The sequence below is a fragment of the Serinus canaria genome, chromosome 24, assembly GCF_022539315.1.
Source record: "Serinus canaria isolate serCan28SL12 chromosome 24, serCan2020, whole genome shotgun sequence".
Taxonomy (NCBI): Eukaryota; Metazoa; Chordata; class Aves; order Passeriformes; family Fringillidae; genus Serinus; species Serinus canaria.
Genome location: NC_066337.1, coordinates 5,966,749 through 5,977,860, shown reverse-complemented (window position 1 = coordinate 5,977,860; position 11,112 = coordinate 5,966,749). Strand labels below are relative to the sequence as shown.

At 48.9% G+C, this 11,112-nt stretch overlaps 1 protein-coding gene across 1 annotated transcript in view; it reads right to left on the bottom strand.

The window, feature by feature from the left end:
* BCO2 (beta-carotene oxygenase 2) overlaps positions 1 to 8,560 on the bottom strand; it is a 14,871-nt gene extending 6,311 nt beyond the window's left edge. Inside the window, exons 1-5 of the mRNA XM_018923055.3 lie at positions 8,402 to 8,560; positions 4,038 to 4,242; positions 2,840 to 3,051; positions 1,797 to 1,912; positions 354 to 456 (exon numbers count right to left, since the gene is read on the bottom strand). Coding sequence (XP_018778600.2) covers positions 354 to 456; positions 1,797 to 1,912; positions 2,840 to 3,051; positions 4,038 to 4,242; positions 8,402 to 8,510 — 745 coding nt within the window. The 5' untranslated portion in view covers positions 8,511 to 8,560. The remainder of the gene's footprint in view (positions 1 to 353; positions 457 to 1,796; positions 1,913 to 2,839; positions 3,052 to 4,037; positions 4,243 to 8,401) is intronic.
* Positions 8,561 to 11,112: the final 2,552 nt, after the last annotated feature.

Genomic DNA, 11,112 nt, shown 5'->3' with positions numbered 1-11,112 from the left:
GGTGCTCCTCAAAAGCCAATTTATTCTAAGTGAAAAACATGAATTGCTAAATTTCTTCAGATGAGGCTTCAGCAGTGGAGGGGACTTTAAAAAAATCATTCTCCTGTTTTCCAGCAAAGCTTGGGAGAGCAAGAGGAGAATTTGCTGGAATTCACAGGCCAAAGTCAGAAGCATCTGAAACTAAATCCTGAGAGGAGCCAGATTTATGGGACAGACTGACACTGACATTTTGACTCAGGAACAGCAATTTCCAGCTATCTTTGGGTGTTTCTTCAGCAGCTGCTCCTTGAAGCAGCACCAGGAGGGATCCTGTACACCCTGCCCCAAACCCAGCCTGGCCATGCTCTCCTTACCATGCTTCCCATAGGAATTGCCCATGTTGTAGGTTGTCCCATCAGACTCGTAGTGGGGATGAGCTGTGGCCCCATTCACTGCAATAAACTTGCTCCAGTCCACCTGCAAATGCCAGAGAGTTTCAGTCAGTGCAGAACCTCCCCAAGGGTTGGTTTTGTGGAAGTCTGAGGAAGAAGAGCAGATTTTATTCATTATTAATGATGTGGGATCTGGACTCCAGCCTTCATTCTGCCTGCAAACCCTTGCAAATAAGGATATTTCTCTATCAGTAAAGGACTAATGGCAGTAGACATTCCTTGGAAGGCACAGATGTTCCTTAAGGTACAAGTGCTGACACAGTGGGAAGGTTGCCCATGATAAGCAGAGGCAGATGTATGAAGGGAGAGTCACTGCCCCAAAAATCACCAAGAGTTTTGTCACTGCAAGCTCAGAAAAACAGGTCCTATTAAGGCATCTCAAACTGGAGAGTTTAAATATGAAATCATCCCTTCCATTTCTTCACTTAGCCAAAAAAAAATAACACTCTGCACCTAATAAAACTGCTTGAGGGGAATTCTGTTCACTTTATGACAGAAAGGTTCAACAGAGCTGAACATGAAAATCCCCACCTGTCTTTTCATGACTGCAATCTCCTTTTCAAACAGATCAGCTGGCAAACCACCCAGGACAGCTGGGTGGCTGTTCCATACAATTTCTTCATGACTCACCACTGATCCTGCAGACAGGGATTCCTGGACTGGCTCCCTCAAGACTTGGGGAATGCTCTGAGCTGGCATTTTTTGGTGTCAAACAGCCCAAGCAGTAAACACTGACTTAGGAAGGGCAGAATCCTCCCTCAGCCCTTCTCACAGCTGCCCAGCCCAAACCCCCTCTAAGGGTGCAGGCAGGGGGGACACCCAGCTTGTGCTGTCCTGTCACAGGTCACCTTCCTCTGTCACATCCAGCCACGCTCCTGGGAGAGGGTGCACAGGACACAGGGAAAAACTTCTCTGATGTTTTGGTCATTTCCTAGCAGGGGGGAGAAAACCAAGTGGCACCTTTAAAACAGAGGGTTTGATCAAGGGCAGCTTTGGAGTGTGCAAAGCTTGAGGTGCACAAAGATAAAGAGAATTGATATGAAAGCAAAGCACCAGGGAAAAGGCAGATGTGAGATCAGCAATGTTCACTTTTTCTTGCACACAGAAAAAAGTTGTTTCCTGCTCTGCTAAGAGGTGCAGACAAGCCCAGGCGAGCAGGGAGAGCAGGGGAGAACTGACAGCTGTGCCCAGCCAGGCAGTGGCTGCACCTCCACCCCTGAGGGCTGCCTTGCTGCTGCACAGGGACTCAGCAGAGAGATGCTGCAGGCACAGACAAATTCCTTTGGAAGTGGAATTCCCCTTGAGCCAGCAAGGTGTGGTTCTGCAGCATCTGTACCCCAGCTCCCTTATCCCACCTGCCCACACCTTGTCCTTTGTTTCCAGTGTCTCTGGGTCCACCTTGTGCATGCAGATGTTCTCGCTGCTGACATAGTAATCCCCTTTGTACAGCACGTAGTTCACATTGCAGTTGTCACTGGGCTCTGAAACAGAAATCTTGGCACTGAGTCCAGCTCCGTGCAGCTCATGTTGAATTATGGCAAGTTAGACATGTTTAAACAAATAAACCCATTTGGAGTGACACTAATCCCTGTGAGACTGATTGATTGGAAATATCTGGCTAACCTGCAAAGGGAAACTGTCTGTGCAGGTGGTTAAAGGGACAAGGACAGGGATGGAAATCACTGCTGGAGCTGGGCAGAGGCAGGTGAGGGATGTGGATTGATCTGGAATGTCTCGAGGGAGCTGGGGTGGGGATTTGGGGGGTGTCACCACGAGTGAAGGTGTGAGCACTTCAGGAAAGGACAGACGGTGTGGCAGGAGGGGAGAGGAGAAAACGAGGATGGTCACAGCACCAGCAACAAGCTGCAAACTTCAGGCCTGCGCTGGTTTTAGTGGGGAACACTTATCTTGCATTTAAGCCTCTTTCTTCCCTGACGTACATGGAATCCTAAAGGTACTGGAACTTCCATTCCTGTGCAGCACCATCCCTCAGCCCACTCAATAATCTCCTGCCCCTTAGTCCAGGAAGGGAGGGATTAGCCCACTTACCCTACAAGCTTAGCCAGGCAAGGTGTTTTAAGGGCAAAGCTGTGTCTCAGGTAGAACATCAGGGTGTAATGCTCATTACCAGCACTGCACAGGATGTTCTCTCGGGCAGAGCTTTCTTTGGGAAATTTGCAAAAAGATCCAGGACTGAGCGAGCTGAAGTGGCATTAAAACATTAAACTTTGCCTCCCCCAGCCGAGGCTGACACCGATTTGCATAATTTTGTCATTTGGGCCATATTCTAAGAAAAACATGGGCTCACAGAAAGTCTGTCAGACTTCCTCACCCCTCCCTTTCCACCTAACCACAAGTTCCTCCAAGAAAATCTCAGAAGGCTCCGATGTTTTGCAGAGCACTCTTACGTGGCGGCTCGAAGCGGGACAGGAAGCGCCCAAAGAGGCTCTTGCACGGGTCTGGCATGGCCAAGGTGCCAAACTCCGAGGCCACGATGCGGCTGTGCTGGCTGTTCCTCAGGTAGGAGCTGCTCTGCAGGAACCTGCTCCTGTAGGTCACCGTGCCATGGGCCAGCTGGAACTGGTGCAGCAGGGCCATGCCATCAAACCAGTGGTTAAACCTTCCAGGAGAGAGAATAAAGAGATGAAGAAGAGTTGGGCATTATATGGTGCAGTGTAATACTCTCCTTTAGGTTTTCTGATTTTTGTAAAAGCTGATTCCCAGATCCCCTGAATTATTAATCAGGCACAGCTTTGTTTGGGAAAACCCCTGAATCAAACCAACCAAACCAAATCAAACCAAATCAAAACAAATTGAAACAAGTATATTCACCGCTGTGGGATGTGATGTTTGCAAATGCTGCGTGTAAGGGTTTTTGGGACTAATCTATACAGATATACCACCCACTTCAGGGTGGTTTAAACCACTCCTCTCCAGAGAATGGAGTTGGTGCTGTACTGTACAACAGAAATTATTACTGCAAACCCAGGGGTCTTTAGCTCCCAGCTTCTTGCAGGATGTTATTGTCTCCAAACCAAGGGATTTGTGAGACTCCCAAAACCTGATGGTCTCTCTCCAGGAATATGAGGAGGAGATCAGCTTTGGCCAGTTGCTGCCACCAGCTGAGTTGTCAGTTACTAGAATGGCACATGCCAAGCCACAGGGAGTAAGTGCCTTCTGGGAATATTTTAATATAATATTCTTAAAACTGGGTGGGTTTGCTTCTGAGGCAGCTCACACCATTTGGTGCAACCAACTCTCCAAATTCCCACCCTGGATTTATTTCAGGGCTGGGTTTTTGTCCAGGACAGAGGACAAAGGTGGGTGTGTTTTATTCCCCAGCCCACCACGATGAGTGGGGGAGAGCCTCTCTGTGACTCAGCTTCTCCAGCCTGGGTGGCTTCACCATTCAGCTCCTCTCTGCAGAAAATGGGAGTTCCCAAATGAGGGAGCAACTGCTCTCAAAAGAGTGACATTGATATTTCTTCCTTCCCTTACGTAAAAAGAAACTACAAGATTCTCTAAATAGTAATGAGGGGAGTCCCCATTAGGTTTAGGCAGAGTTCTGGCCATAACCATTTAAAAATTCATTTAAAGGAGACTTACTTGTCATTGCCAAACTCGAACTTGCCAGGGCCATTTCTCAGCAGATTTCCATTAATCCACTTAGGAATGTGTCCTTTGATCCTGGCTGGGATGGGCTCGGGGGTCTCCTCCACGCTCTGCACTAAGGGGGAGATGGATTGCAGCCCCTGGGGTCTGTGGCAGAGGATTTGCTCCTTGGATGGGCTGGGAAGGTAATTCTTGAAACCTGCAGAGAGCAGGGAGAACAAAACACAGGGAATTGAGATTTTCATGGGATGAAGTGACAAGTGCTAGATCTTGAGATTGCATGTCAGGGAGAAGAGCATTCAGCATCTGCAAGCAGCCAAGTTGTGGTGGATACTCAAGGTAAAGCCACAAAACCCAACATGGGAGCTGAAAACCCTGTGGATTCTACTCTGCTCTAGTTAATCCACAAGAGACCTCAGTTCTGCAGCCCAAAGGAGGTAACAGAATATAGGATGATAGAAAAGATGATGACTTTTCTTTTAATCAAAGAAATGTGTGTTTGGATTTAATTTCGCAAATAATTAAGAGAAGAAAAAAAATTAACTGCAATCCTAAAAAAATGGAAGAACACCAATGCAACTGAGCCAAAGCCCATTTACAGCACAAAACAGATTTTCTTTTATTTGGCAGTGAAATAAGCAGAGAAGGATAATTTCTGATGAAGCCTCTGATTTGGCAACCACCCCTTCTGGAGAACAAAAGCGCCAGGAGAGCGTGAAGGGACTGGAACGCTGTGAGCTACCAGAGATGTCAGTGATTGGCTCCCACAGCCTGGTTTGCAAAGCCTCATCAACACAAGGATTGTTTTAGCAATCCATTTAGCTGCAGAGGTGGATTTAGTCGGGGGTGCCTCCGTGCCCAGGCTGGCACCTGCCCATCCTGCCCTCAGTGCAGTCTCTCTGTGCTCTCCCGAGACCACGGAACCAGCCTGGGCTGCTGAGCACCGAGGTGGGCTGAAATACTGACCAGAAAGGGCACGTGGCAGGCAGAACTCCATCACCCAGGCCAGCTCAGACACCACACTCTGAGAGGAGTCCAGGCTGTTACTGAATTCACTCCGATTTTCTGTTCTTTCACCACCGCTGCCTCTGGCCCACATCCTTTAATCCAGGTGACCAAGTGTAGCTGTTGCCCAGTTTCTCTCCTCTGAAATACTCTGTTCAAGATCTCCAGAGGAAATCTGCTATTTCAAGCAGACTGTCTGCAAAAGACCTGATCTGGCAGGCAGAATTCTGCTGAGCTTGTTTCTCTACACAAAAACACCCACAGGCTGGGTGTCAGGATTGCAGGAAGGTAAAATGCAAGGTTCCAATCTAGCTCTCCAGTCTGCCAATCCCCAAATCCTCTTTTAGATCTCTGAAGTGTTTGCAGAAATGCAGATGAGGATTGCAAAGATGCCAAAGATGCATTGAAGAATGAGAGGAACGCATCCAAAATGAGATATTTTGAAGATTTCATTTGCAAAGATGCATTGAAGAATGAGAGGAACACATCCATAAGGAGATATTTCACATCCAAGCAAAAACAAAGCTCATGAGTCATGGACATGCATGACTAAGGACAGCATTACATCGAAAGTTCCTGGAGAGCGTTGTAAATGAAAATTCTGGAAAGATACATTCCACGAAAGAGCCTGACCAGGGCTGGAAAAGATCTCCTGAGTCCACCCCTCCCAACTGCTGCCCCAGAAATTCTTAGATAAGAATTCTGTCTTAAAACTTATTATGTCTACAGGCACTTATTCCCTCTTTGGATAACTGCTCCTTGTCCAGATGATCAAGAAAATGCTTTGAATTTACCAAAGGACTTTATTCTTGTTCATCTGGCAGCTCTGGTGTGTGGTTTTGGTAGTTTTCCCTTCCTTGTGTTGTGTTTAGGGTGAAGAATCATATCACTTCCTAAGCTAAGTAAGCCAAGTTCTTTTTGTTTTTCCTGTCCTGTGATAACCATTCACGTGGTCATCTCAGTAATCCTTGAAATCTGATCTAGTTAGAACTCATCTCATTAGAACTCATTCCAAGGCATCCCCCACAAACTGGAGTCCAATAGCATGGGCTATAAACAACAAGAATATTCAAGGGAATGCCCCAAACCCAGACCAGAGAGGGAGAAAGAAGCACAGCAAGAGAATGGATTGGGTTTTTTCTTCTGGACATCACTCAAATGAGCTGAAGATCCTGGCAGAAATTAGTGCCAAATGGGAGCAAATCCCAACACCCAGATGAACTAAAATAGAAGCTACCAGAAACAAGACAAGTCATTGCAGACAATTCTGAATAGCTAGTGGGAGGGAAGGCATGCAAGAAGAAAAAAAATCTTCCCTATTAAGTAGAAGCAGGTATGAGTAATAACTGTAAACCTTAAGTGCACTTTGAATGCACAGAACACAGAAAACTCCTGCTCAATGTTCCTGAGAAATTCAAAAAAGCCGTTTCAGCTTCAGGGGAAAGCTCGCTCGTAAATAAAAACCTTTTTTAACATCCAGCTCCCCAAGAATGGACCAATCTCCCTCTGAGGAAGGCAGAAGACAAACTGGTTTTCCATATTAAATGACGCGTAAATAAAATGATTCCTTTGGTTCTGAGATGGAAGAACTTGAATCCACAATTAAAACCCCACAGTCCCAGTGGCACTCTGTGTGTGCCTGAACTCCTGAAAATCAGCACGAGATCACAGAACCCTCATTTCTCCAATGCAGTTTCCATCCTACCTCAGAGTTTTAAACACAGCCATAACATCTCTGGTATATCCAAGCAGAGGCAGTGCCAGACACGGAGGTGTAACTTTCCTCCAATATTTTCTTAACACAGCAGGCAGTCCCTGCAGAGTTATCCTTTGCTCAGCTCCTGCTCCCCTGCACAGTGTGCCATGATTTCACTGACCATACAAACTGACAGCCCTGCACTGATTATTTATTGATTGCTTATGTGCAGAAATGGAGGGAGGAAGGACCAGGCTCTTGAAGAGAAAGCTGCTGTGGGTGCAGCCACCATGAATCAGACATTAAATTGTACTTCAGCAGCAGTGGGTGGGACACGAAATCTGTAATGGTGGACGTCAGAAGCATGGGAACCATTTGCTACATGGGATCACATGGGAGACGGCAAAGCCATTTTGATTTTAATCTACAGGTTCAAAGCCAAGGCTCAGGAACCACCTCTCCACGCACAGTCTGATTGTTTGACTCCAGAATTAAAAATAAAATTTAGCAAATAGAATGCTCGTTATATTCTTGAAGTAGGGAGAATGAGGCAAGAACTCTGTTTTCCCCAAGGATCATTCAAACTGGGAATAATCCTCTGGCACGGGCTGTGTTTTGTTCCACGTAAAACACTGGCACAACATGGAAGGCAAGCAGTTTTCCCCGACCCCAGCCCAAAGCACAGCTGTGGATTTGTGCCCTCTGGACTCCAGCCATCCCCGGGGCTGGAGCCCTGAGCCCCCGCTGGGATTTCCGAAGGGAAGGGCAGCACTTGCCTTGCCAGCGCCGGGATGTGCCCGTGCTGGGCTCCTTGCTCCATGCAGCTGCTTGGTTCCCCATGGCCAGGGGCTCAGGCACCGACTTCCTCTCTAAGAGCCAGGGGAGCAAAGGAAAACAGAAAAAGAAACGACAGAAAACACAAGGAAAAAATAAATGGAGAAAAAGAGCAGGGGAAGGCTCAAAGGAAGGAAAGGAGGAAGGCGACAGTGGAGTCCAGCACATGAAATAGCTGTTGATTTCCCAGAAAAATTAGAGTTTACACTTTGGGGTCTTCTGGCGGCACAACAAGGCAGATTTGAGATTTTTTTCAGCTCTTTGGATACCTCGGAAGCAATGCTTTGAATTTAAAGGACACAAAACCACCACTACCATCATAAAGCAGGAATTCCCGTGAGGTCGGCCATGATTTTTATTGGTTGCTAATTTCTGAAAACAAGCCAACAAATAAATTAAACGAAGAAAAGAAAAAACCCAAAGAAAAAGCAGCTCAAGCGGTGCAATGATGACACAAAGCACAGAGTCGAGCTGTGACACAAAATCCTTTGGGGCAGTTCACCGTTTGCACGTTCAGGTTAAAGCCTCGGCAACGATGCGGCTCCAAAGAACCCTCTCCCTGCCCGCTTCCAGCTGGCTCCCTCGCACAGAGAATCTGCTGTGTGCTGCTTTTCCAGCTCCAGACCATCTGTATCTGCTGTAATCCTTGCCTCTGAGTTTATCCATTCAACAAATAACAGGCATTTTCTGCCATCGAACAAAGACTTCAGATCGCTCCGTCGCGAATGCCTGACAATGGGAATTGTTCTCCCGACCCCTGTCAGCAGCAGCAGCCCCTTCCCGAGGGGACGGGATGAAAGGAATTGTTTTTAAGGCGTTTTACCTGGAATGAATTGCATCAAAGAGCAGAGGAAATGCAGCAGGTGAGCGAGCAGGAGGCTGGCGGCGGACAAAAGGATTTTGGCGAACATATTCCGGCGGGCAGAAGGCATCGGCTCGGAGCGGCCGGGCGGAGGTAGCGGTGCCAGGGCAGCGAGCAGGGAGGCAGCGATGGTCGGCAGAGGTGAGCGCTGCCTCTCATCATCCTTTCACAATAAGAGCCGTGCCCGCAGCAGCGCCCTGCCCGCAGCAGCGCCGCGTCCCGCGGGCCGGGGCGGCTCCTGCCGCCAGCGCGGCGCTCGCCGGCCACGAACGCTCCGTGCACCTGGGCCAGGTGAGCTGCGACTGCCCAGAGCAAGGTTGGAGCACTGCTGCTGCCAGGGCACTGCCGCCGCTGCCAGGGCATTGCCCCTACCAGGGCACTTCCACTACCAGGGCATTGCCGCCGCTGCCGGGGCATTGCCGTTGCCAGGGCATTGCCGCTGCCAGGGCACTGCCGCTGCCGGGGCATTGCCAGTGCCAGGGCATTGCCAGTGCCAGGGCATTGCCAGTGCCAGGGCATTGCCGCCGCTGCCGGGGCATTGCCAGGGCATTGCCAGTGCCAGAGCATTGCCAATGCCGGGGCATTGCCGCTGCCGGGGCATTGCCAATGCCAGGGCATTGCCGCTGCCAGGGCATTGCCACTACCAGGGCATTGCTGCCGCTGCCGGGGCATTGCCACTGCCAAGGCATTGCCAATGCCAGGGCATTGCTGCCGCTGCCAGGGCATTGCCGCTGCCAGGGCATTGCCGCTGCCAGGGCATTGCCAATGCCAGAGCATTGCCAATGCCAGGGCATTGCCGCCGCTGCCAGGGCATTGCCGCCGCTGCCAGGGCATTGCCAATGCCAGAGCATTGCCGCTGCCAGGGCATTGCCAATGCCAGGGCATTGCCGCTGCCAGGGCATTGCCGCTGCCAGAGCATTGCCAATGCCAGGGCATTGCCGCCGCTGCCAGGGCATTGCCGCCGCTGCCAGGGCATTGCCAATGCCAGAGCATTGCCGCTGCCAGGGCATTGCCAATGCCAGGGCATTGCCGCTGCCAGGGCATTGCCGCTGCCAGGGCATTGCCGCTGCCAGGGCATTGCCAATGCCAGGGCATTGCCGCCGCTGCCAGGGCATTGCCAATGCCAGGGCATTGCCAATGCCAGGGCATTGCCGCTGCCAGGGCATTGCCGCCGCTGCCAGGGCATTGCCGCCGCTGCCAGGGCATTGCCAATGCCAGGGCATTGCCGCCGCTGCCAGGGCATTGCCAATGCCAGGGCACTGCCGCGCCTGGGAAAAATGCTCCAGCGCTCTGTGCCAGCCGGAGAGATGGAAAGACAGACAAGGATAGGATGTGGATCTGTGTAAACAGCCAGGCTTACACAGGAAATCCCCGTCACCTCGCCTTCGTGTTCGGCTCCCAGAAATACTTGGGATGCACAATAGTTTTGTTTCAAAACCTGAGGAGCCATTTTGCCCCGTAAGGAATCTCAGGGTTTCGGGAATATCGGTTGCCACTCCAGATTCCCCCCCCACATCCAGCAGGATGGGCCGCGCTCTGCTGAGCTGCACCTCGCACAGAGCCTTCCCTTGGGGATGCCAGGAGCGAGCTGCCAGCGCTCTGGATTTGTGATGGAACGTTGGTTTCGTGTCATTAAGCAGCTCTTAAAGGCTGCGCTGTGCCTGGAGAGGGAGCTGGGCAGCAGGGACAGCACTCCAGGACCCCGTTCCACAGACAGATTAAATCTCATCCGAAACCTGCTGCGAATTAAGCTGATTTCTTCCTGTCCTTCCTGCACTTTTAGAACGCCTCTCTTATTATTCCCTCCCTTGAGTTGTGCTTTCTCTCAACAAATCCAACTGCTTCAGCCTTTCCCCACAGATCATCTTTTCTCAGCTCTTTATTTTTTCTGGTTTCTGGGAATCTTGCTTTCCACTCAACCCTTCATGTTCTTGAGATTACCATGAATTTTTTATGTATGTTAGTGATGCATTTGTGACTTCTAGTTTGCTGCTCTTTAAAAAAAATTAATTATATCGGCTGAAGTCTTTTTTTCTAAATCATTTGGGATAATGTAGAATTAGCAAAGCTGGAAGCAGATCACTGTGCCATACCACAAAGGCTGATCTATGAGGAAAAAAAAAAAAAACCAAGAGTATTCATTGACTTTTAAACTCATTTGTTTGCCCTGACTAACTGATTGCTCTTATTTTCTATATTGTCATACACAATGGTGTCAATGACCTTACTCCAAGCTGTACCCACTGGTAATTTTTCCATATTAAGCCAGGTATTCTCATAAAGGAATTTTTTTTAAATTTATTTTTATCCAAGTCATAGTTAAGAAGTTTCCTCCAGGCTCTCTCCAGGATGGGATTTAAGCTGACTGAGCTATGGATCTTTGCCCTCCTTTTTTTTCTGGCTGTTCCCCTGTTGATGCAAAATGCCCACTCTGTTCTTTTCCAGTGCCACCTTCAAAGACAATTCAAAGGTCAAGCATTCTACCATTAGCAAAATTGAATTTTGATTAGTTCTGGACAGAATGTCCTGAGCCTAAAATACCTCCAGTCACTACCAGACTTGGGTTTTTTCTCTATTCTGACCCACATTTATGCTAAAAGGCAGTTTCATTTTAAGTAAAAATATCAATATTAGCCTTTTCTCAGAAAAGAATTTTCATCACTGATTATCTG